Source organism: Diabrotica undecimpunctata, chromosome 9 (assembly GCF_040954645.1).
Source record: "Diabrotica undecimpunctata isolate CICGRU chromosome 9, icDiaUnde3, whole genome shotgun sequence".
In the NCBI taxonomy this organism is placed as follows: Eukaryota; Metazoa; Arthropoda; class Insecta; order Coleoptera; family Chrysomelidae; genus Diabrotica; species Diabrotica undecimpunctata.
In genome coordinates this window covers 5,643,405-5,671,337 of record NC_092811.1, presented here as the reverse complement: position 1 = coordinate 5,671,337, position 27,933 = coordinate 5,643,405, and the positions used below count along the sequence as shown (strand labels likewise).

At 34.1% G+C, this 27,933-nt stretch overlaps 1 protein-coding gene across 2 annotated transcripts; it reads left to right on the top strand.

Moving 5' to 3' along the window:
- Positions 1-71: 71 nt before the first annotated feature.
- mh (DNA-dependent metalloprotease SPRTN) lies at positions 72-27,933 on the top strand. Of its 2 annotated transcripts, XM_072542624.1 has the most exons (5): positions 72-153; positions 292-746; positions 1,088-1,276; positions 18,747-18,943; positions 26,543-27,933. In XM_072542624.1, the coding sequence occupies exons 2-5, from the start codon at positions 314-316 to the stop codon at positions 27,839-27,841; spliced, it is 2,118 nt and encodes a 705-aa protein (XP_072398725.1). In that variant the 5' UTR covers positions 72-153; positions 292-313; the 3' UTR covers positions 27,842-27,933. The 2 variants fall into 2 exon arrangements, with proteins under 2 accessions (XP_072398725.1, XP_072398724.1); XM_072542623.1 differs by having other exon boundaries at positions 86-746.

Below are 27,933 nucleotides of genomic sequence, written 5' to 3'. Positions count from 1 at the left end.
CGGCCCGTCCGCATTTGGCGCTAGAAACTCTCTTGTAAATCTTTCTATTGGACTTACCTTCTTACTCTTACTATAGAGCTGTTTACTGTGCACAAATGTTTATTAATCTTGGCTGTTTTAATTACACATTACACTCTTTGTTTTTATGTTAAGGTAAGGTAAAAAGTGAATCATCATAATGATTCAACCTCATGCGATTGTTATAATCTATTAGTGATATTAAATGTTATAATTACCGTTACATATGTTATAAGGTGCCTTTTATAGATATCAAAGTATTCAACTTTACAGTAGTCCATAACAAATTCCTGATATGGCTGAGCTGGATTATCAAACGGCATTACTTTTGCAAAACAAATTCGAACAAGAAAAACGGGATTCGCAGTTAGCCAAAGAGCTACAAAAGCAGTTTGAGAAAGAAAATGTTCCCAACAACAGAGAACAAATTCGCAGATCAAGTTTATCCGACTCTTTAATTGCTCAATCGCTGCACGAACAATTTCAAACTGAAATGGAAGTAGAAAGACCTCAACAAAATTTAGTTTACGATTCACCAAATGGCAGGAATTCTAGACAGACAGGTAAATCACTGACCGATCCTTCCTGGGAGATAATCGATCCTACTCCAGATATTCATACGTTGTTCATTGCATTCAACGAAAGATTTTTTTGGAATCAATTGGGGTCTGTGACTGTGAGTTGGAGCAAGAGAATGACTACTTGTGCTGGAATTTGTTCATATCAAGGTAAGTTTCATATTCATCACTTTTGAAAGGTCCTAATATTTCTTCCTCTAAATATCTTTGCTCAAACAGATAAAAACACAATATTTGAGACAATACATTTATTTATCATAACTTAATTTATTGTAGTCTAATTTTTTATTTAAATTTTCATTTTTTAGACATACTATAGGTTTATTTCTCCAATTTATTTTTCATAATGTTTTATTAGTTTCCATATATCTCATTTTTGTGTAAACATCTATTCTATTTGAGTTTTTGCTTCCCTTTATTGCAGTTATTATCTTTGTTTTTTTTTAATTAATCAAATATCCATCAAATCAATATCATTTTTTAATCTTTAGGCAGAGGAGGTTTGTGTACCATAACCCTTAGTGAACCTCTTCTAAAACTCCGACCTAGAAAAGACTTAGTAGAGACCCTTTTACATGAGATGATCCATGCCTATTTATTCGTAACTGACAATAATAGGGACAGAGATGGACATGGACCTGAGTTTCACAGACACATGTATAGGATTAACAGTGAGGCTGGTAAGTGACTTTTTCTAGGATATATATCCAAGCTATACTCTGTTTGAAAATTATTGAAGGCATATATTTTTTCTGCTTTTAACGGCCCTTCATAAAGACAGTTGTATTCTTGTGCCATAACTGTTGTTATCATGAATTTCCAAATAGAGTATAAATATATTTAAACAGTATGAGTCACCATTTTACATTGTTAATTGCAATATTTAAAGAACAAATTCCTAATTCCAAGATTTTGACCATTTAATTATATGACAATCACATCAATGTTGGCTCAATCTGTATGTATATGTAATTTGTAGTTTAGATACCATTAATGGTCTCTTTCTATATTACAACTCTCTAACTAAACAATGTCTCAAACTAAACTGTGTGCTTATTTCTAACATTAGATCACTCTAGAATAGAATCAATTATAATTTTGCTATTGCTTTTCCACTATTACGGCTCATATTTTGCACATATGCATTTTAAGCTAAGGTTTTACCCAGCAAATTGATAAATGTCACTAAATGGTACCTATTAGCAACAGTTAGCACTGAAGTTTTTAGATAATAGATTTAAAAAATGGGATTATATGATCTAGAATATATTATTAACAGTCATGTTAACATTTAACATACGGATTGAAAGACAATGCAGTATGTTTGTAGAAAATAAGTTTTTACTAGATAAACCAATATTGGAAACAATCCAAAGGAGCTCCACAGTTTCAACTGCTTGGATCATGGTTGTCCATTCTTTCCTGTCTTGAGCTTTTGGGAAGCTTAGTGTAGACAATTTCCATTTATTTCTGTAAGTTGATACATCTTCAACTCAGTAGTTTGCCATTCATTTTACCCCAGACGATAAGTTTTTTTACATTTTCTGTTTTTCTGCTCTTTTCACTATGTGTTTGAACTATTTGAGGTAGGACTGATTTTTGTTGACCTTTTTGTGTTGACCTTTAGTTGCATAGTACATGCTAGTTCTCTTTTTCACATTGCTCATCCTAAAAACGGTCTTCTTCAAATTTCTGGGCAATCAGATGGTCTTGGTTATCTTGTAGGGCTCTTCACCACAGTTTTTTACACCTTTTAACTGTTTCTTCAGCTCTCGGATGTGAAAATTTCATCAAACTTGATATATCGGCCAAAACATCTGTAGAATTGAAATTTATCTTTGTTTTTTAGCGTCAAATGATTCAACAAAGTTATATTTATGGTTGGAGGTCGGCAAATATGACACCCGTCACACAAATATCTTTTTTTATGACTAACTATTCATTCTTTTGACTTGGTTAGAGTATCTACTAGCAATACAATTTTTATTCTACGATCTGTTATCATCATATTGTGGACATAAACAAATTCTGCTTTACAAAATTCCAATGTTGTTAATGGCCACAAAAAACATGATTTTGATTTCCGGGCATTTCTGAATTATTATTGTTTTGATGGCGTACTGTAGATATCATTATGTTTGTTTAAACATTCTAATGTGTTAGGAAGCACTCTTCAAGGTTTAACATTTGTTTGTGACAAACTTTCACAAAGTTGACATTTCTGTTATAGATTGTTCATATATAGTTAGACTTCCTTAATAAAATCTAGTGCCCGGGCCCCGGAATAGACAGCCTCTATTGACTTGATTGTAGTCAAACATGACTGTAGACGAATTATTCCACATTGCAAAAGACAGAGAAGCTTTTAAAAATGTGGTCGCCAACCTCCGTTAATGGGGACGGCATAGGAAGAAGAAGAATTGATTTGATTATTATTGGGCTACAGCCTAAAGCCAAATATATTTGATAAATTGGATTATTATTGACCATTTGGATTATTATTGACCGTTGTACTATCTATCTATCTGTCTATCTATTATCTGCATATCAAATGTTATTTATTACTTCTCCATTAACAGTCATTCTTTTATTTGTGCTTGATGTAACTTTCTGGCACATATATCCCTGTCTCACGCACTGTCCTATATTCATTGTGTTTGATATCTGACCTTCTGTTTTATTTGATCTCTGATTTCAATGTGAATTTACCTTTACTTTCAAGAATGTCTTTGAGTGAATCGTAGCATATCTTGTTAAAAATCTTTATTTGAAGTCTATGAAACAGACGTGTATCTATTAATTATCATCCAAGCATTGCAGTTTGAGTTTTTTTTTCGGAGGCTGTTTGTTCATGCAAGTCAAAGACTCCTGTCCATTGTGTGTCACTGACATCCAATATGTCTTTCTTAAATTTCCTATATGGCGTTGTCCAATTTTCCTGATAAAAAAGCTTTTCATACTCCATATAGCAATTTTTAAAGACATTTTTGCTTGTTTCTTATACTCAGTTCTTAGAGTTACGACCTATAAAGCGATGTTCTTCCTCTGTCGGATCTTGATCTCCGACCTCCATTATCAGTCGTATTCTGTTTATATAGAGATCAATTTATAAACCGGTAAAACAAAGTATCTTTACACAACACCCGTACTGAACGTTTACACTGGCTGAGTAGAATTGTATGTTGCAACGTTAGTTTCTTTATTATTGTATCGCAAACATCAAGTTTATTGTGTGTTATAAAGTGCTTTTTTCTGGGTACAACCTTTATTTGATCAACAGTGAGTAACTAACAAAAGTCAGGTAAGTTGCATACTTCCATTATTAACATTTGTGGTGTCGGTTGGATACTTTAAACAATTTATGTATGGTGCAATGAAACAAATCTTTATTATACGCTTATAGTACATTTGAAAATAATTGATAGCACAAATTTTATTGCACGTGGGATAAAATTCAATATAACATCATAAAACTGTGACATAGATCTTCTAAAATAAAATATTCAGTATTGTTTTGAAAATGTTTGGGTTTTACCTAAAATTTTTAATCAACAAAAGATATAATATAATAGTTGACTGTTGTGATGCTTCATTCCCAAACACAGAAACCATTGTTCTTGGCTCAGGTCTATTTTTCGACCGTCTTGCTAATTTCAAAAATTCACTGAATCTACACGACTTTTTTCTAGTTTTAATAGTTTCAACAGTGTTAAAACCTACCCAGGCGCTGATATTCAATCTGACCACAATCCTTTAGTGGACATGTATAGAACCAAGTTAAAGGAAACACGCGGAAAAACTGTAAAAAAACATGACATGAGAAAACTGAAATGTAGTGAAGTAAAAGAAATAGTCAGCAAAACAATAAATGGAAAATTCAAAGAAATCGATAATACAATGGAAAGCACAGAAGAGAAGATAGAATCCCTTAATAAAACGATAGACGACATTCATCATCATCATCAGTGGTGCTACAGCTCTAGTTGAGCCTTGACCTTCCCCAGTCTATTTCGCCAGTCGTTTCTGTTCATCGCCAACCGTTGCCAATTTGCCGCGCCGATTTTCCTTGCGTCCTCGTCCACACCGTCCCTCCATCTCAGTCGTGGTCTGCCTCTACTCCTATTTCCCACTGGGACCGATAATAGAGTTCGTCTGGGTGGGTAATTTTCATTTGCTCTTGACACATGTCCAGCCCATCTAAGCCTACCTATTTTTATGAAGGATATTACATCTCTACCATTTACTATTTTTTTTATACTTCTCGTACAATTCGAAATTATATCGCCTTCTCCAAATACCATTCTCACAGAATGCGCCCATTATTCTTCTTAGTATCTTCTTTTCGAAGACGAGCAGAAGATTTGCGTCTGTTTTGGAGATGGTCCATGTTTCTGACCCATATGTCAGCACTGGTAGGATGAGTGTTCTATATATTATTAGTTTGGTTTTCTGGCTTAAATTTCTGTTTTTTAGCTGCTTGCTTAGTCCAAAATAACATTTGTTTGCTAGCAGAACCCTCCGTTTTACTTCTTCAGATGTGTCATTATCGTTTGTTATGAGAGAACCCAAATATGTAAACTTATTTACTACCTCAAAATTATATTGGTCTATACTGAAGTTTTCTTCGGCGTTTCTAGCTCTATCTCTGTTATTTGGAATAGATGCTAACATTTTGGTTTTTTCCTCGTTTATTTTAAGGCCCATATTTTGTGCGGCTGTCAAGAAGGTGGAAGTCATCTCTCTAAGTCCTCGTGTAGTACGTGCGATCAAATCCAGATCGTCAGCGTAAGCCATAATCTGCGTTGATTTATTAAAGATTGTTCCCCTATTGTGTAACTCGGCATCTCTTATAGTCTTTTCTAACGCTATATTAAAGAGAAGGCACGCCAGCGCGTCTCCCTGCCGTAACCCTGCATATGTTTCAAACGCTTGTGACATATCGCCTTGTATTTGCACTCTGCAGATCACTTTACTCATAGTTGTTTTTACGAGCCTTATTAATTTATGGGGAATGTTAAGTTCATTCATGGCTTCGTATAATTTACCTCTTAGGACGCTATCATACGCTGACTTAAAGTCCACAAAGAGATAGAACGTGTCAATATTAAATTCATTGGTTTTTTCTAAGATTTGACGTAGCACAAAAATCTGGTCAATTGTTGACCTACCTGGCCTAAAACCGCTTTGATACTCACCAAGGATTTCTTCCACGTACGTACTTAAACGGCTGTACAGGGTGTTGGAGAATATTTTGTACATTGTATTCAGAAGAGTTATACCCCTATAATTTTTACATTCCAACAAATCTCCCTTTTTGTGCAGTGGACATATGATTCCAGTGCACCATTCCTCTGGCATTTGTTCTTCTTCCCAGACTTTGACTATTATGTTGTAAATTTGGTGCATAATGCTGTTACCTCCGACATAATACTGATAGACGACATTAGAAGACAATTTTATTAAGAACAAAGAAGAATGGGGAAAGAAAGAGGATTGATGTATACGATTAAAAGGAGAAGGTTAGAATATCTCGGACACATAAGAAACGACACTAAATACAGATTACTGAAAATAATAATTCAAGGCAAAGTATTAGGAAAGCGAGGAACTGGGAGAAGAAGAATATCATGGTTAAAAAAACCTGAGGAATTGGTTCTCCACAACAACAACTAATCTATTTAAAGTATAAGTTAATAAAATAATTATAGCCAGAATGATCGCCAATATTCGAAACGAATAGGTGAAACTCTCAATTTATGTCAACAAAAGATTGAGGTTACGTTTGTGTCGAAAAGTTTTATTGGTGGCGCCCTCTAATCGGCTATTTGCAAAACTAAAAAGACAAACCTCGTATCCACTGCTAGTTTGGATCATCTTTTGTTACTTTGGAATTTCTTGCTTTACTGTAATTATCAGTATGAAATGATTTGAGTTATCTTCTTCTCCTCTGTAGCTCCTCGTGCTCTGTGCAGTATTATAGCAACGATATTAAAAGATGTAGTCAGAAAATCTAAGATCATTTACCTCCCTCCCTCAATTTTACGATGATTAGTTGTTTCTTTCATCAAACATCCTTTAAGAGGCAAATTTTTTAAGAAAATTAGAGAAACGCTTATTTCGTAGTATTATTTTGATGTGCTTATTGTATTGCTTCAGCTAATCATCATATCACCTTAATTTTGTTATACAGTCTGTATAAAAAGTAACTTAACTTGCTAATATTTCGATTGCTGATAGATTTACAACAAAAAAAGTTTGAATTTTGAAGAAAAAACTTCAACAGGCGTGAATTTTCCGATAACATAAGTCTAGAAATAAGTCCTGAAAATAATTTATTTAAAATTGAATTGAAATCTCAAATTTTTCAGCCCAGACAACAGTTTATCCGTTTTTGTTGCATTTCGTCGTCAACGAAGCAACACCACACAACTCATTTTTTTGATAAATGGGGTTTCTGTTACATTTGATGCGAAATCTCACGCAGAATATCTGAATAACTTTAAATTTGAAAAAATCTCAAGAAATTTTGCTGTAATCGCAATAAAGCAACACTACGTACAAGATTTCTAACTACAACATGACGTATCTAAATCAGTTCCCTTACCAAAACGGTTGAGGGCTGGTTTGCTGCTTTCGTCGTCAATAAAAGTAAGTTGTTTGGTTATTGCTGTCCTGTAAAGTTGAAAAAATAAGTTACGTGTTATTGCTTGGTTGACAACGATTTCGATCTTTATATATTCCAATTTCCACATTCCACAACCCAGGACGTGCATGTATTTCATTAATAAAATCTATAATTCTCTCAAGTATTAGTCATTATTCCTAGGAAATTTTCCAAAATAACAAATCATCATCAAAAGAAAAAGGAAGTAAAGAGGAAAGGTTTAAAGCAGAAGCATTGAACCCTGAGATAGCTAAGAGATTCGAGGAAAGTCTCGAAAGCAAGCTGGAAGGCTGCACGGATGTTATAGTTGAAGATATTAACAACTATTGGAGGCAGTGTAGAGCCATATTGGAAGAAGTGGCAACTGAAGTTATCGGAAAGCAAAAACGTAAAAATTGAAGGTCAGACTGGTACGATGAGGAATGCGCACAAGCAACGCAAAGAAAAAATCAGGCATATAGAAGACTCCAAGGGCGAAGAACGAGACAAACAGAGGAAGAGTATAGGCAGCTGAGACGAGAAGAAAAACGAATACTTAAAAAAAAAGAAGAAAGAGCATATAGAGAGCCAACTAGAAGAACTAGAGAACTATAAGGCACAAGCAGAAACGCGAAAGTTCTACAAGAGGATTAACCGGAACAGGAAAAAATTCAAACCTAGATTATCAATCATTAGAAATAGAACAGGGGAGATCATTGGTGATCAGGACCAGATACTAGAAAGGTGGGCAGAAAACTTCGAGGAAAGGCTAAATATAAGAGGTGAGACAGAGCTCCACGAATCAAAAATCCAACTCGAGGAGATTGACGACGAAAGAGAGAAAGATATCATCCCAACAGAGGTAGAAGTCATCCAAGCTATACAAAAATTGAAAGAAAACAAAGCTCCTGGGGCAGATGGCATTCCTTCAGAAATTTTAAAGCATTGTAAAAGAACCTGACATGTATATGTAGACTGATAGAACTGATCTGGAAGTAAATAAAGTTGCCGGAAGACTGGAATGTAGGTATAATTGTACCTATCCACAAGAAAGGAGATCAAACAATATGTGACAACTACAGAGGAATAACCCTCCTAAACGTAACATACAAAATATTGGCATATATTCTTTACGACCGACTATCGGGATATTGTGAAGACATAATAGGTAAATATCAGTGTGGGTTTCGTAAAGAAAGATCAACGACCGATCAAATATTCCTTCTAAGGCAAGTTCTGGAAAAACATATGAGTATGGCATTAATACTCATCACCTGTTTGTTGATTTTAGATGTGCCTATGATAGTGTTGAAAGAAACACACTGTACAAAGATAAGTTTTCTTACTTTTTTCCGGGAGAAATGCGATTTTCTTCCTTTTAAGGAACCAATCAATTCTGACCCTTTGACGATAGTATCTTCAGAAATTTCGTGGAGCCTATTTCCGTGTTTTCCTCTAGCGTCTAATGGTACAGTGCTAGTTGAGGCCAGTGATTCTCGAATTCTTTGCACTCGGAAAGCAGAAATTCTATGAATGGATAAGAATGTTTTGAAACATACTTACACATCATGAAAGTCTCCATCAGGACCACTCCTAACACGACAGGAATAAGAAGCAAGATTAGTTGTCCCTGTAAACACTCGAATTAGTTCACGCATAACTGGGAGAACGTTTATCAGACCACCTAAATACCGATTCTGATCGTTGTAGTTAACAAGTTCATTGAATTGAGTCAAAATGAAGCCTTTCGACTTCATTGACGTTCCCAAAACAACGAAAACGGTGGCAATCTGGCCGTACCTCATGAGTGATGGCTCTCAGAAGTTTCATAACGTCGCGAACACGCCCTGCTTTTCTTCTTTTTTTAGCAGCAGACACCACATCTACATCACTACAATCGCTACCACCACTTTCCATCAGTATGTACTCACTACTTTACTATTGTTCAAATAGAATCAACTGGCAAACTAGAACACACCAACGAAGTCGCTAAACTAAGAAAGACAATCACAGAAATGCTGCACACGACCCGACCTGTTGAGACAGAGAGGGGGAGCCTTAGGACCCTGACGGTTATTCCCTCGCAGCGCGCGTATTATGATGGTTCTTCCCCAGTACACCGTTTCATTTAACATTTGTAATAAAAGGACTGTAAATGTTTTTCCCTTTTACTCCGTACCATCCGAAAGTAATATGTATTCATTACTAGAAAATTTCGTCATCTCAATTTCGACCAAAGGTGGACTATGATTGTTTTTCCCCTGACTCCTCAATTCTTTTCGCAGGCGAAACGATCGTCCGGCAACCAGGTAAAACAATACGTGCGATAACAAAAATGTGTGGTTGTTTTTGGCTGTATGGCCGAGACATACTAAAAACATTCCCTTACATTACAGTCTGGCTGTAAAAATAATAATATAAAATAATTGTGTACTGTATGTCTATATAAGTAACCAACGTCTTTATTTTATGAAATCAACAAGTGGATTGATCAACACTCACTCTGTTACTAGGAGGCAACTCAATTGCGTTCAGTTAGGGCCGTGAGAGTATTACAAATACATTGCAGCGAACAATTATTGTGTTTGCAGCCACACAATAGAAAAAACTGCGAAAACCTATCGGGGAATCAGCATTATATCGTCTATAGGCAGAGGCAGGTTTCACAGCGGGGAAAGCATGCTTAGATCACATTTACATGGTCGAACAACTAATAGAAAAAAGAATGGCCAAAAATAGATCCGTCCATCTGGCTTTTGTTGATCTTAAGAAGGCATATGACTCAATACCTAGAACCAAGCTATGGGAAGCAATGGAAGACATCGAAGTTCCACGAAGATTAATAAACGCGGTAAAAGCACTCTACAAGAATAACGAAGTAGCTATCAAAACGGGCAATAGAATGTGCAGTCCATTTAAGATGACAAAGGGACTACTACAGGGTTGCTCCACATCCCCCACCCTGTTCAAAATATTCCTGGAAGAAACCCTGAAACCATTGAAAAGAAAGTGCGAAGGAATGGGTATACCAGTAAGGAACGAATATCTATATACGCTAAGTTTTGCCGACGACCAAATAGTGATCGCACAAGACGAGGATGACCTCAGTTTTATGATGAGAAAACTGGAGCAGGAATATACAAAGAATGGGATGGAAATAAATCTAAAGAAAACTGAATACCTAACAACGGAGAATACAGAAATAAAACAGCTGGAAATAGACGAAGGTAAACAAATCAAAGGAACAGACAAGTATAAGTATTTAGGCTTCATAATATCAAACAAAGGAACAACGGAGGAAGATATAAAAATAGACTAGGACAAACAAGAGACTGCATACGAAAATTGAACCCGGTACTATGGGATAAGAACATCAGCATGAAAACAAAGAAAAAAAATATATAATACCATGACAAGAAGTATCCTCACTTATGGGTGTGAAAATTGGACAATAAATAAGAAAACCAAAAACAAAATAAGAGCAACAGAGATGGAATTCCTAAGGAGAAGCTGCAGAGTAACAAGAAGAGATAGAATAAATAACATGGAGATTAAGAGGAGAATGGGAATGAACTCCGACATAATAGACTACATCGAACCGAAGAGGTTAACCTGGTACGGACATGTCAGAAGAGCAGACCAAAATCGGTGGATAAATAGAATAACAGAGTGGAGCCCGATAGGAAGAAGAAAGAGAGGCAGACCCCGAAGATCTTTCAGAGATGAAGTGGACGAAGCAATGAGTAGAAGAAACCTACAGGAAGGGGACTGGCTAAACAGGAAAAATTGGAGGAAACGGTTGAGTGAAGGAATACAGTGAAAACTGTGGAAATCCTTGTATATATATGCAGCCACACATTGCACCTTTACATAGTTAACTTGTCTTAAAAAAACTTTTTTTTTGGTTCAAAATATTAGCAAGTTACATTACTTTTTGTACAAACTTCGTATCATCTTCATCCTTTTTCAAAAAAATCTAGATATCGAATTTCCACGTTGTAGGTACTAACATAAACGTATATCACAACTTTTATGACGAAGTCAAGTACTACCAGCAACATGCGTGGTGGTACGACCAACAGTACCATCGCCTGGAGCCCAGATCTCCGCATTGGGCGAAAAGATTCGACAGAATGATCAATAATATCTTCAAAAGGAGAAAACAAAACAGCGTTGTGTGGGTGGTTCAACCTTTTGTTTGAGCAGAAATGGTTTCAGTGATATATAATTATAGTGATACAGATCTGTCTATATCACAGTATGTTTAGCGATGATTTATAAACTTTTATAAAATTTATTTTACTTGGTGACAATTTGAAAACTTTCTACTGTTAATATGTGGTAAAAAAAAGACTACACAGTTGTTATTAATTTCAAGCTCTATTCCAGGTTAAAAAAATATCTAAACTTGTTCATTATTATCTGAGATATCATCAATTTTCCAAGCGCTTTTGATATGAAGCCTTCATTTTCACTTTTGAACGGCGTTAGTTGATTCAATCCACTTCTTTCCAGATTGGAGATCTTTAGAAGACACTTTTAAATCGGTATTTAACGTAAAAATTTTTTTTGTTGAATCTGCGACGATGCAAAATATAAGAAAAGGTTTTCTCGTATTATAATATCATAAGAGAGAACATTTCGACGACAATATTTTCGACTGATATGAAAGTTTGTTGCCTGGCAATTTTCGCGAATTAAATTTTGACAGTTAAATCACGAAACGTCAGTCGAGTGGTTTTGTCAAAATTTCATAAGCGAAAATTATCAAAAGGCAACAAACGCCGTTGTTCCATCAATTCTAATATGTCATCTGTCATCCAAGCCTGCTTTTTTAGCTTTGACCTGCCTTGTAAGTTTCTCACACAGATTTCTTTTACTGTTGTTACGATTTTATTATAAGCCCTCATCGACATTCTCACCAATATTTTCCCAAATTAAATTTTCGTTCAGTTGTATTTGAACCAATTTCTTAACTTTCTCGTCTTGTTATTGGGCTGTATCAATATTTTTTTGGCGAGACTTCTTTTTGATCACGTTTTTTAATTTTAATTGGGTTGCAGCTGCTATGGGATTGTGATCAGGCCCAATGTCAGCACCTGGATAAGTTTTAACTGATTTGATCCAGTTTCTAAATCGATTTTTTATTAGAATGAAGTCGATTTGATTCCTAATAATTTTGTCCCCTGATTCTGCATTTGTCTTCCAGGTGTAGAGTCTTCTTCTCTCCACGCGTTTGTTAAAATCATCATCATCAATATATTCAGGCTTTTTAGCTTGTTACCTTTCCTCACTCTACCTCTTCCTGTATATTCCAACATTTCGATTTGTAGTTATCTGTTCCTGAGGGTTTTTCATTATTTATATATTCTGGAATTTTGTCATTAAAACGAATACATTCAACTCTTTGACGGCAACTAGACCAAACACTAAAATCTTATTAAAATTTAAGAACAAATCTTTAATTTCATAGCTGATAAATAAAACTCAACGAAAGTTAAAAGAAAATTATCTGGCAAAGTTGAAACAATTAAAAGTAATTAGAAAAATATTTTATAGACAAACAATAAATTTTGTTTACAAATACCTTGTTGATAACATTTATTACATCATTGAAACTATTTGCCGTCTCATTTCTTAACTGAGTCCTCTGTAATGTATGTGTTTGAATAGGTTTAGTCATATATATAGTTATATATTAGTCATATATATTTTTATTAAATATTTTTCTTTATAATAAACCATTTTAAAATAGATTGTTACTTTTATTTTAACCTTTCCTTTTCACTCCGAGTTCCAGCTAGAAATTAGTAAAGTAGACATAAGAAAAGCACTTAGACATTTATATGTCTAACTTAGTTGACAAATGGTGGCATAACAAAAATTCTCCATCTTTAGCTATCTTCTTTAAGTGCCATCTCCGCGACGAAGGTTGGCAATCATCATCATCACGGCTATTCTGACCTTCGAGGCAGCTGCTCTGAACAATTGCCTTGAGCTGCAACCAAACCACTCTCTCAGGTTCTTCAACCAGGAAACGCGTCTTCTTCCTACGCTCCTCCTACCCTCTACTTTTCTTTCTTTTATCTTTAGCTATAGCATTTCCTAATGTTTCTTCCTATTTAGAAATCCCATCTGAAACTAATTTCTTCCAATCTAATTTCAATATTCTTATTTTCCTATTTTTGATAATAACAACGCCATTCAACTTCAAAAATAACTTGCCAAATTTGATAAGCCATATAGGATTTTCACAGATGGGTCAAAATCCATTTTGGGAGTTGGTTGTGCGGTATATATCCAAAACAATCAAGAACACATTATGTTTAAATTAAACCAGCAATGTTCCATTTATCCCGCAGAAATGTTTGCAATATATCAAGCTCTGGAATGGACTATTGAGAAGAAAATTTATGATCAACAAATAGTAATTCTGTCGGATTCAAAATCTGCGTTGTCTGCTTTAGATAATTCGCTTAAGCATTTATACAAAAACAGTATTATCGTCAAAATTTTAGAAAATCAACTAAAGCTACTTAAAAGAAATAATTCAGTTGCTTTTATTTGGGTAAAGGGACATGCTGGTATCTCCGGTAACATCAAAGCAGATTATTTTGCTAAAGAAATGACTTTAAAAGGATTAGAAATTAGTTGGCTCAATTTTTTAAAGAAAACTGGGAAATTGAATGGAATGCTTTCTGTAACAGAATTAACAACTCTTATACAAAAATTCACCCTGTTTTACCTACTGCGCCTTTTGCTGCAAGAAGTCATCCCAATAGAAGAGTATTGGCGACGTGATGTGTAAGTACTTGGATATGATACGAGAAACGATCGTGCGCGAGTAGCGGAGAAATCTTGCATTTTTTACTGCACATTTCATAGATTTCATAAATTCATATTGTCAATTGTCAAATTTCATATTCGTTTGTTTATTTACACCTTGTGTCACTGAAGAAAATGGGATTTAGTAAATGATGTGTTATAAATTGTAAAAATACAACAAAAAATTGTCAATTTAAGTTTAATTCGTTTCCAACTTCAAAGCACAAATTACTACAAAGAGAAAAGTGGATTTATATCATAAAAAAGCATAAGTAACATAACCTAAATTATGCATTATTCTTCCGCCCGATTTTAAAGTCAGTTTGAAATAAATAATAAATAAAAGTTCACTTTTAAGTGTAAATTTTAGTTTCATAACACTCACTCAGAGTTCACTTTAACCCAAAAATCATATGGCTCAGAGGTGACTGAAGTTTGTCTAATTACACTTGCTTGTATTACATAGCTTTGTCCATTTTTTCTAAATTCTTCCACATTCTTAACATGATTTGCCACTACTAAAGCTTTTCCCTTTGACTCAGTGCTTGGTTGAAAAGTTATTTGGTGATTTACTTTCTCAAATCCAGTTTTTATTATTGCATCCATATTAACAGTAATGCTGTAATTTAATAATATATTTATTTGTATTTACACTACATACAACCACAGTATAAATAACAACGTTGTTGTCTATACTGTGATACAACGTTTACCGTTTAATAACATACCGACATAACCTCAATCTTACTTTTTTTCTTATTCTTTTTTGTGGCTACGTCCTTGACATTATTTATCCGGTAACCTCGATCTTACATGAAAGCGCAGTAAATTTTGCTGATTTACGACACCAGGTGTCGCTCTTCCGAACTTGCACTCTTCTATAGTGGGAAAATTGCACTTTATTTCTAACCTAAAAGTGGTCCGGCAAAGGGAAACAACAAACAACTCAGTTTTATCGTTGATTGAATAACCCAAATAGATCAGCAACGCATATGGAGAGAAACGTGCAACCCAAAAAATTAAAATTTCATCAAGAATCAGCGACTCTAGTGGATATTTCGGGAAACAACTAGTTACGAATTTGCGCTCATACGAGAATGATCGTAGAAAGAGGTGACGTTACCTCCCCTATCGTTCCCTACCACAACCAATTTACGGCAGTACTTACGAAGTGTAATGAGTCAGAGAACTAAACACCATACCAGCGTTATCTGAATTATGATTTCTAAGAAATATGTCTGTGAAGCATTTAGCAATTCGCGAACAGTTTGAATTTATTTTGTCAATATTATATTTTGTATACAGATACGATAAAGATCGAACTGCAATGAAAATTATTTGATATGTAATTTAGAATGTTAACAATTATAAAAACAAGGGGTGCCCGATCTAATTTTGTTGTGACTATAATTAATTAATAATTAAATAATAACTTTTTTTATAAAGAAAATTTTGCGGACACATAATATTTTAGATTCATTCAAAACAAAAAAAGGCTTTTTTAATTTTTCTCTTAAGCTGATCGTTTTTAAGTTATAAACAATTTAAAACTGAAAAAATAATGAGGGATGATGATCTTCAAGGCTTAGAATCATAAGTTTCACTTCATTTTTGAAATTTTAAAGTACCTAAATTCAAGCTCAACATTATTTTATCAGGTCTTGATAAGTATTTTGGACTTTCATTTGAAATCATTGTTTTTTACTTGTTAATGTAGCCCAGCCCGATCGCCTGTCTTTCCAGAAGGAACCTTCCTCATTACCAATTAAAAAATATTTGCAAAAATGCAAAACATGGCAAACATTCTTATCTTGACTTAATAGAAAAAATTTCGAAAGTTTGATGATTACAAAATTAATATTTTTGCTTGTGTTTTTGAGCCTTGAAAATCGAAATCTTTCGTTTTTTTCTTTTTAGTTTTAAATTATTTAAAACTCGAAAACAATCAACTTCAGAGAACAATTACAAAAGACCTTTTTTGTTTCGAATGATAAAAAACCTAACATAATACCTGCCCAAGCCTGATTTTTATTATACTTATAAAAAAAAGTTATTTTTAATAATTTTTAATTAATTATATTCAAAACAAAATTATCTCAGGCACAGCTCGTTTCTCATAATTTTGTTAACATACTGAATTACATATCAAATAATTTTTAGTCATTAAAAATAACGGTGCAGTTCTATATTATATCGGATCCTATACTAATCCAGTAAAATAAGGCATAAAAGGGGGCAAACCTCGGAATGAAAGATAATAAGCTGAAAATTTGCATACGTCTTTATTTTGATGGTATAAAACTTACCTCAAAAGTCTCATATAATCACGTGTCCGCGACTTAAGATATTAAAGGTCAAAGGTCACGAAAATGAGTTTTCTGCAAATATCTCGTTTCCCTTACACTTTATGACATTTAAGGTAGTAAGAAAAATTGTAGAATGGAAAATTCTCTTCAATTTTTATCTCAAATACTTTTATGTACCTTCAACCCTTCTTAAGATAGAGCGAAAAGAGTGGGGGACCGCTTACCTGTTTATACGGTAACGGTATAGACATGCTTATCGACAAATTAAAAGCTGTTAATATCACTACAAAACAAGCCAGAGATGATGCTGATATTCTCATTGTAGAAACAGCTGTTGCAGAGTCTGAACATGTAGGAAAAACTTCCGTCATTGTAGGAGAAGATATTGATTTGCTAGTTATCTTGATAGGACGAGCTCAATCACATCAACAAGAAATTTTTTTTAAAAAAATTGGTAAGGGTAATGCGGAGACAAAATTATATTCATCGAAAAGTTTTGATAAATACCCTCATTCTAAGAAACACATCTTATTTTTACACGCGTTTAGTGGATGTGATACGACTTCTGAGATTTATAGGAAAGGTAAAATATCGATAAAAAATGTTCGAAAAAAATCACCATTTACATCAGTCACCTCAACTATTTCAACAAAAAAACTGCTCTGTACAAGAATTATTTTAAAATGGAGTACGTATTTTCTTAGCAGCGTATAAGGCTCCAACATCAGAAGACGATATAGACTCTTTTCGATACACCCAGTTCATCAAATCAACAAGACTCAACAAACCAGTGCAGTTATCAAGTCCTCCACCTTCAAGTGCAGCAGCTTGTCAGCATATCATTCGTGTCTATTATCAGACCCAAATTTGGTTGGGAAATGATTTAGAACCCCAAGAATTCGGCTGGGTAATGCAAAATGAATTTCTGGAACCAATAACAACATTATTACCGCCAGCACCAGAAGAACTGCTGAATACAATATTTTGCAATTGCAAGAAAAGTTCTAATTGCGGATGCAGGAAATCAGGATTGCAATGTACTTTAATTTGTGGGCAGGGTAATGGACAATCATGTCTAAACGCTTCATCAACTTCAGATGATTTCAATGAAGAAAGTGAATATGCACCTGATATTCTTGAATATTTTTATTCTGATACTTTAATAAACGAGAATGATGATGATGAATCCGATATTGAGCAGTCAGGGGAAGAAGAAGAAGACTATGAAGAAGAAAATTAATACAAAAATATTAACCATAGATAATAAAAGAATATATATTATATTTGTAACTTTAATAAATCGATTATTGGATTAATAAATAAATATATAATTTAAAAAAATAATAAATATGATTTTTTCAGTATTTAATTAAATATAAAAATGATTATTGTTGAATTCTGCACTTGATGATGATGATGATGAATCCGATATTGAGCAGTCAAAGGAAGAAGAAGAAGAAGAAGAAGACGATGAAAAAGAAAATTAATACAAAAATATTAACCATACATAATAAATCTTGATTTTTAACGGGAAATTTAAATAACACTACACCGTCTTTTCTCGATAGATTACACACAACGTTTTTATACACACAACGTGTCGTAATTTTAGAGGAATTCATTTTTCACCAAACAAATAAATCGACTAGAACACAAACAAATTACGAAACAAATTCAAAATGCACAGTTTGCAAGTATGATTATGTTAAGGAATTAAAGTGGGAGACCAATATTTACGTTGAGCATTAAGGGGAAATATTATGAAGAGAAGAAATCTTTTATGTTTAACCGTAGTGTAATTTTCTCTCCCGAAAATAGATGGCGAAAGTGTTTTTGAGAACAGAAAAGTTGCTACGTTTAATTTGTGTACGGCTGCGGATCTATTTGGATTATTCAATCAACGGTTTTATACACCTAAATACATGCTCTTCTTGTACTTATGAATCAAAGTGGTTTGCACTTGCACATAGCTTAACAGATACCTTGTACCTTATGTATGGAACTAGAAAACTATACTGAAACACCATGAAATACAAAAAATTCGATAAAACAAAATCGACAAATGTGAACCTTGTAAATCTTCAGCACTCAACATCATAAGAGCGCTCTGGCTTCCTCATAAAGGAGAAATACAGCGGTGGTACAATATTGGCGCCGGTAAATTTCTGCGACTTTCCCCTATCAAAAAAATTCCTTTATAAAAGGTATATTAATATACTCGGTAGGGTTTTTAATTAATATACCTTTTATAAAAGAATTTTTTTAAATAAAAATTTTTGAGATACTTTTCATTATGAAATTTAGAATATTGGTCAGTAAAAACTGCACAATCTGTAAATATATTTTAAATTTAATAAAAGATTTATTTATCGACAGGAACGAAAATTACGGTGTACCACAACTTCCACGAAGAAGTGAACTTATACAAAACTCACTGGTGGAGATGCAACGGCCCCTGCCAAACAAGGAAACCATTTTTCGGATTAGTACGTCGAGCTACCAACAGAGCTCCTGGTCCGAACGATTTTTGGTGGGCTGAGCATTCGCGAAATTGCGGAGGCCAGTTTATCAAGGTAAATTATTTGGTTTTTGTATAAAACTTTCTTTTTTTAACTTTCCCCTTATTTCGGCATCATTCATCCCCTTTTTTTTCTACAAATATTTTGATTAAAATCGGTTTCTACATTAATTGATTCAAATATACGTTTCAAAAATGACACAACAGTGAAGGAAAAGCGCCAACAGTATGAAAAATTAAAGGAAAATCTCGGAAGTATCGGAAAATATTGGGAAGCGTCCAAAGCTGACGGAACATATCAAAACAGTGGAAAAGCTTAAGAAAACATCTAAAAACTGAAGGAGAAATGTTAATAGCCCAAAAAACCAAAGAAATATTTTAGAAATGTCAAAAAATCGAAGCAAGGGTTTCAAAGGATTCAAGAAAAGAATAAAAATGGGTGTAAAGTATCAAAAAAGCGAAGAAAAATGCTTCATAGATCTCGAAAAGTATTGTGAAGTACCTAAAAATTCTCAAAACATGATAAAACTCGCCGAAAAGTGAAAGAAGTGCATCAGCAGCGTCAGAAAACGAGGAAGCCTTGAACAGAGAGCATTTTTAAGCTTTTTAACGTTTCAAAGAGAGATGAAAGTAGGGAGTAAATAGCGAATCTCGGGCGGAGGAGGAGCACCTGCCCCTAATTTGCATACAGCTGCCCCCAATTTGCATACACCTGCCCATAATTTGCATACAGCTGCCCTTAATTGCATACACCTGTCCCTAATTTGCACCTGCCCTTAATTTGCATACACCTGCCCCTAATTTGCATACACCTGTCTCTAATTTGCACCTGCTCCTAATTTGCATACGGCTGCCCCTAATTTGCACACACCTGTCCCTAATTTGCACCTGCCCTAATTTGCATACACCTGTCCCTAATTTGCATACACCTGTCCCTAATTTGCATACAACTGCCCTAATGTGCATACAACTATCCCTAATTTGAATGTGCTCCCTAATTTACATACACCTGCCCTAATTTGCCCTACCAGGGGTCAATTAGAAAAAAAGTCTTTCAAATAATTGAAAGACAGTGGCCTTTTATTTTCAATTAGTATTTTGTAGTTTTATATGGATACATATGTAGCTGATTGAAAGAGGCCTGAAATTAACTTAATAAACTGCTCGTAGCACTACACAGGTGAGGTTCTTCAATTAATTAATGTGGGTAGCAGGCATTGAGACACAAAGAAAATGATTATGTTACCTTTAGTAAGAGGTAGGGAGTGGGTTTGGCTCGTAACATTTATTTCTCATTGGTTATACCATAGTTAAGCAATTCAGAGAGGGGTATAGGACTGTGAGAGGGATTAGGATCCTATAAAACCAATACTTGCTCCATTATATGATTATTATTTTTTAGTGACAAACCCAAACAATTCAAGTTAAAAAAGTTATCAGTTTTCTGTGAAAAAACCAAAACAGCTCAAAATGAAGGTATCAAAGTTCAGTGTTCCTATTCATGGAAAAGGGAATGGGAATGAATAGTTCTCATGATTGTTGGATTAATAAAAATAATGTAATACATTGAAACAGTGTAATAAATTAAAATATATTTTTTACAAACGTCTTTTATTTTTGTTCTATATATTACAAAGTTCTTTATCAAAATTTGTCATAATATTAGTGAAACAAATAAAAAACTTTTTATGATTGTATTTTATTTCTGTCTTATATCTAGTACAGGATTAATCATTTTAGCGGTTTCATCTATCCTACGTCTGAAGCGTACTCGATCCAAAGCAACAAATTCCCAGTACCTGGTTCTACATGGACAATTTTCTTCAACGTACTGGATACGGACATTTTTGTTAAAGTTGATCATTAAATAGTCCTAGATATCTGTAGAGTAACTCTAAACCCATACCATTACCAAATTAAGGGCAGCTGTATGCAAATTAGGACAGCTGTATGCAAATTAAGGGCAGCTGTATGCAAATTAGGTACAGGTGTATGTAAATTAGGGACATGTGTATGCAAATTAAGCGCAGGTGCAAATTAGGAACAGGGGTATGCAAATTAAGGGCAGGTGCAAATTAGGGGCAGGTGCAAATTAGGGACAGCTGTATGCAAATTAAGGGCAGCTGTATGCAAATTAGGGACAGGTGTATGCAAATTAGGGGCAGGTGCAAATTAGGAACAGCTGTATGCATAGTTGCAGGTGTATGCAAATTAGGGGCAGGTATATGCAAATTGGGGGCAGCTGTATGCAAATTAGGGGCAGGTGCTCCTCCTCCGCCCGAGATCCGCTATTTATTCCCTACTGATGAAAAGTAAAGGATAACCTCTAAAGACAAACGAAAAGAACCAAAAGTATCCAAAAGCGTAGGGAATCGGTGAAATCGCGACCAAAGTTACGAAAAATATCAAAACAAAGAAATAAAACATCTAGAAATCAAAGAAAAAGTTAGAGATCGTCGAAAAAGCCTGAGGCTAAAGAAATAAGTTTTAAAAACGCCATTAAAATGTCGAAAAAGTGAAGGAAATCTAAGGAAAACATGTAAAAACTCAAGAAGTGTTAAAAAACCAAAGAAATATTTTGGAAATGTCAAAAAGTCGAAGCAAAGGTGTCAAAGGATTCAAGAAAAGAATAAAAACATCAAAAATGGGTGTACAGTATAAAAAAAGCGAAGAAAAATGCTTAATAGATCTCGACAATTATTGTGAAGTATCGAAAAACTGTCAAAACATGATAAAACTCGTCAAATAGCGTCAAAAAACTAGAAAGCGTTAACATAAAGCTTTTCAACGTTTTAAACAGAGACAAATAATAAAGGACAAGAGCCAAAGGCGAAAGAAAAACTTCAAAAGTATCCAAAAGCGTAGGGAATCGTCGAAATCTCGACTAAAGTTACGAGAAAGATCAAAACAGAAAGAAAGAAACCATCTAGAAATTGAAGAAAAATGTAAGAATCGTCGAAAAGGCCTTAGGCTAAGAAAATAGGTTAAAAACGCCATCAAAATGCTGAAAAGTGAAGAAAATGCGTCGAAGGGCTCAAAAAACGCCAGAAGCGAAGGAAACATTTAATAGCAATAAAAAGCGAAGAAAAGATCATTAATAATGTCTCACAGCGTTCGAAAACGTCAAGAAATCGCTTCGAAAATCATTAGCTCTTGAGAAAAGTGGAAAGACCAGAAGAAATAGGCCAATAGTATAAAAAGGAGTTTAAAAATTGACCAAAAACATAAAAAGTTAAAGAAAACACATCTAAAATGTGAATGAAAATCGTAAAAACGTTAAAAAAATGAGATAATAAAAGCAGTGTTATTAATAAAAGCATCACAAGCGGAAATAAAGAAGGAAAGAACTATCGAAAATATGAAGAAAAAGCAAATACTTAAAAAATCTCCAGAAAAATCATGATCGGCAGCTTAAATGATCAACAGATCGAAAATTTCCAAGGAAAATGTTCAATAGCGTAAAAAAGAAATAAAAAAATTGTCAGAACCACCGAAGATGTGTCAAATAGTGTAAAAAGTACCAGAAAAATGTTGTTAGGCTGAAGACGACGTCAAAAAATCGAAGTTATAGCGTGAACAACAACGAAAAGCGTTAGGAATTGTTTCGACGATTAAAAAGTCAAAACAATCGTAGCAAAGCCGTCAAATAAGCAACATAAAAGCGTTAAAGTGGCGAAAAGTGGTGAGAAGTTTCAAAAAAAGATCTAAAGTGACTAAAAGTGTTAAAAAACGTTAAAAGAGCGAAGGAAAAGTGTTTGTAGCCCTAAAAAGATGAAGAAAAAGCGTCGAAATTGTCGGGAAACCATAGTAAGCATCTAAGAGGTATTCAAAAACGACGAGCGAACGAAGAAAAAGCGCCAAAAACCTCGACAAGAGCAAAAAAGCCCCAAAGTGCCGAAAAACCATCAAGAACATCAAAAAATCTAAGAAAAAGGATCAAGAGAGTCAAGCACCATTAAAAGCATCCTAGAAGCGCATCAAAAACGATGAGATTGCCAATATTCTCGAATCAATTCCACTTCTACAAAACCACGTCTACCGAACAAGCTAAGAGATTCAAAAAGCGTCAAACAAAGTGAAGAAAAATCGCTGGTAATTTGTATAACCGTAAAAAGCGTTGGATGTTTATAATCCTAATACATTTTTATACTTTTCCCAATGCTTTTTGCGTTTGTAAAATCTGTCCAACTATGATTTTATGTTTATCAAGATTTTTATTGTTTTTATATTCTTTCAAATTTTATTTGACATTATTGGTAATTTTATATGAACAAAAAATCGTTTAGAGTCGGAGTTAAATGTGTCATTTCATCGTTACTTGTATTTTAATTGGTTATTGAAAAAAGGCGTAACCACTTTCATACTAATTTACTTTTAAGTACTTCCTTTTTATTTTACAATTGGTAAGAAATGTTCAACTTTATGATTCACCAAGAATGTATTGGATACAAGAGTTCGTATATTGGGGCGTGTATATTTTTATTTTATTCTTGAAGTAAAATTACGTAGGAAATCTCGTTATATATATTGTGGCAGAGGTAAGGCGTGTGGAAAGTATGGAAAAATCATCAAAAACAAAAACTGCATTCACAGCGTCAAAAAAACTCAAGGAATAAGTCAATATCACCAAGAAAAACATAAAAAATATTTAAATACGTTGAAAAGCGTCAAAAAAGAAAAGAAAAAGAGGCTAGAAGTGACAACAAAGCATCAAAAACATCAAAACACATTGGAAAGCGACGAAAAAGTTTCAGAGGCGGAGAAAAAGCTTTAGTGTTGTCGAAAAAGTGAAGAAAAATCAACACAAACATCGAAAAATTATGAAAAGCTTTACGGCATTAACAAAATGACGAAGCAAAGCGAGGAATAACACAAAAGAAGCTAGGGAAAGTGTCAAAAATGTCAATATTAAAAGCGTTGAAAACTTCTCAAAAAAAAAACCGTCAAAATCATCAAAAAAAAAAAAACTAGCTTTGGAACTGCGTCAGAAGTCAAGAAGAAGTGTCAAAGCCGTTGAATAAAGGAAGGAAACTATCGAAATTGCATTAGAAGTTATGACAAAGTATCAAGAGTGGAGGAAAACTTCGATAAATCGAAAAAAAAAGCGACAAAAATGTAGTAAAAGCAAAGGAAAAGTGCCAAGGTTGTTTAGGAAACCTAAAACACATCGAAACGAATTGAAGAGACGAAAAATTAACAAAAACACCAACGTAAGAAAGGAATGCATCAAAGAATCAAACAAAAAGTATCAAAAATGTTGAAAATAGTTGGAAAGCATTGAAAATGAGTCAAACTTAACGAGAAAGATTAAAAACACTGAAAAGTGAAGGGAGTGCTGGAAAATGTATCAAATGTCAAGAAAAAGCGTCAAAATCAATGAAAAAGCGAAGAAAAAAATGTTAACATCGAAGAAAATTATCGGAAAACATCTAAAACGCATTGAGGGTGTTGAAAAATTATCGAGAATATGGATAAAGTCGACAAATCGAAGAAAAAGCATCCAAGACGTTATAAAGCAAAATAAAATAGACAAAGTTACAAAAAAGCATAAAAAATACCGAAGTGCTTAGGAAATAATCGAAAAAGCGGAGAAAAACCTTCAGCGACGTCAAAAACAGCAAAAAGAAATCACTAACAGCACCGAAAACTGGTGCAAACCTTACGAAGTTGATGAAAAGGAGGAAATAGCAACAAAGAAGTGCCAAAAAATGTCTAAAAGCTTTGGGAAGTGTTGAAAACTAGTCATAAATATCGAAATAACTTAAAAGCACCAAAAAGTGAAGCATATACGTCAAAAAACTGGAGGAATGGTCGGCAAAGGCGACACACAGTAAGAAATTCCAAAAATTTCGAATCCTTTTATTTATGAGAATTTTATTTAAGATTTTTAATTCCAATCTAAGTATTACGTTAGAATAAAAAGAATATTGTATATAGTTAAATCTCTGGAGATTTATTAAAAGCTTCACCGAGTGCCGAAATTATATCACCAATTCACTTTAAACTACACTCAGGTGCAAAAAAATCGATCCATTCCTTATTTCTTATTTATTTGAAGTTGTATAATTTTAGAGACATTAAATTACGTATGTAAATTTAGGTGTACCATCGTATACGAGAAATAAAATAATATTTTTAATATTGCTTTTTTTACTTCTTAAAACAAATTGGTATTTCAGGTTTTTGTCAAAAAGGGTCTGAAGCAAGTAGATATTTATTGAATGTTGTTTTTAATTCAACAACCATATTAGTGCAGTGATTTTATTTTCAAAACGTGTTATATTTTTATTTATTTATCCTTCCTAAATGTCTCTAGCTCGGACAGATGCTGCAAGGGCGGTGACTTTAATTCAAGATGGTCGTAGCCAATATTATGCAGCTGAAATGTTGGGTGTTAGTCGATCTTCGGTTCAAAGAGCAGTTCGGCGTTATAGCGACACCGGTAATTTAACAAGAAAACCAGAATCAGATCGTAGAAGGGTAACATCCGAAAGAGATGATCGATTTCTGTTCTCATCATGTTTGAGAAATCGGCATCTAACTTCACTTGAACTGGCAAATCGTCTGAGCGAAGTGAGAAATGTGGATGTAAGCAGATGGGCAGTTCGTCGACGACTTGTAGAAGGTAATTTATTATCCAGAAGGTCAGCCCTATCTCCAATACTATCTATAGAACATCGTAGAGCTCGCCTTGCTTTTGCAAGAGAACATGAAAACTGGAGTGATGCAGATTGGAGCAATGAATTGTTCTCAGATGAGTCCAGATTTTGTCTAAGGTCACCAAACGGCCGAGAAAGGGTTTGGAGAAGACACGGGGAGCGATATTTTCAATGTAATATTGCGGAAAGAATAAGTTATCGGGGGGGCTCCGTTATGGTTTGGGCTGGTATCAGTTCAGAAGCCCGTACTGATTTAGTTATTGTAGATAGAGGTTCTATGACTGCTGCAAGATACATAACAAGTATTTTAGATCAGCATGTGGTACCTTTTGCTCCTTTCGTTGGACCTAATTTTATTTTTATGGACGACAACGCGCGTCCTCACCGTGCTAGAATCGTCAACCAATATTTAGAGGAGGTGGGAATTGTCCGTATGAACTGGTCAGCTTGCAGTCCCGATCTCAATCCCATAGAAGATCTATGGGATATGATGGGAACACATCTTCCATCACGAGTACCCCGTCCAATCAACTTGGCTGAACTTACAGCGGCTCTTCAAGAAATATGGGACCAATTGGATCAATTTGATATCCAGAGGTTAATTACCTCAATGCCTAGACGTGTACAGGCTGTTATAAGGGCCCGAGGGGGAAACACTAGATATTGATTTATTATCAATGTTTTTCTTAATTTCAGAAAGTTTTGAATATTCTTGTATTTTTGAGTTTTGGCGTATGTCTCTATAAATAAATAATTTTTTTTGATAATCTGTAAAAATTATTTTAATCTAACATATACTTTTACATCTATACCTGATTTAAAACTAATATCTTCAAACGTTTTCTTTTTTCAGCAAATAATACCCATGGATCGATTTTTTTGCACCTGAGTGTATAATCAAACTTCTCTTTTTCTCCATTGTTCGGTTTCACTAAAAGCGTTATTAATTAATTTTCTTTTCTAGTAGCATCTTAAAGTTCTTTTTTCTTTTACAGGTGAAAGAACCAGAAAAACCTACGAAGCAAACTAAATCGAAGTCAGCGAAAAATCCAACCAAGTCTCCCGATATAAGGAAATTCTTTCCTACTAACAACTTACCTAAATCCAAAAGTGATACTAACAGCAACATTAAAACTGTCGAAAGTAAAAATGAGACAAAAGCGAAAATTAACAAAGTCATCTCTAACTCAGCAAATATTTTTGGTTTTGGCAATCTGAATGGGGATGATTGTAACTGTGATAAAAATGGAAGTAACACCAAAGATAACAAAGTAAAAAAGATAGTGTCTACAACAGGTAAAACCTTAGGTACCAAAAATCCTCCTGGGAGTGTTTCCAATACTTCCAAAGGAGTTTTAAGAAGAACAAACTCGGAGTCTGCTAATAGTGCGTCTAAAGATGGTGAAGCAAAGTCCACTCCTGTTAAGTCTTCGAGTAATAGTAACTATGATGTGGTACGCAATCATTGGATAAACAAATTTTCAAATACAAGCAGTCCAATTCCGAAACCGAACACAACTACACCATTGAAGAGACCAAAACCTTCCGGATCTGCAGTAGTTGGTGCCAGTAAGATACCAAAACTATCAGAATCAGCAGCAGAGTGTCCTGTCTGTTCCAAACTAGTACCCGAATATAAAATAAACAGCCATTTAGATGAATGCCTCGGTACTTCTGAACTGGAGTCAACAAAATGCTCCAAATGTGGAATTGTTGTTCTCGAAGGGAAGTTAGAAGAGCACCTTCAAGATTGCAACGACGATGTCGTGTTTCTTGGTGTTACGAACAATTCTGTGGACGAAAATACTTTGGATACTAGTCAAGAGGATAAAATGAATAGTGATAATAGTGTAGAAACGAAAATATGTGATATTTGTAAGAAGGTAGTAGCCAGCGACAATTTTGATGTACACGTTGTTAACTGCCTTCATAGTATGTTTGATCGAATAGAAGGAGAAATTAATAAACCTTGCAACAGCTCGACGTTAACCAACGTAGAGGCTTCTAGTAGTAAAACCAATGGTTATACAGACTTGGAAGCTTCTAGTAGCTCTAGTGGATCAAAAGCTACAGTTCAATGTTTGGCTTGTAACAGAAAGATCGTTAAATCGGAACTTGATGATCATCTCGAAAATTGCTTGGGCTTGAGTCAAATTTTCGACGACGAAAACGAACCTGTCGAAGAACAAATTGAAGCAAAAGGTCTGTTTAATTGTCCATCTTGTATGAAACTTTTTTCAGAATCTGAGATGAATGATCATATTGATATCTGTTTGAACATTAGTGACGTTTGACTTGTTTTATTTGTTGTTTCGCACGTGAAGAATATTATTTTTTTTTATTGTAGTTGATTTCGAAAAGAAAATACCAAAATATATTTTTTAAA

Excerpts from the sequence above, each read along its gene's own strand:
- mh (XM_072542624.1), top strand. The coding sequence starts at position 314 with ATGGCTGAGCTGGATTATCAAACGGCATTACTTTTGCAAAACAAATTC. Across the intron at positions 1,277-18,746 it reads TAGGATTAACAGTGAGGCTG|GAACGAAAATTACGGTGTAC; the intron begins GTAAGTGACTTT and ends ATTTATCGACAG. Across the intron at positions 18,944-26,542 it reads GCGGAGGCCAGTTTATCAAG|GTGAAAGAACCAGAAAAACC; the intron begins GTAAATTATTTG and ends TTTCTTTTACAG.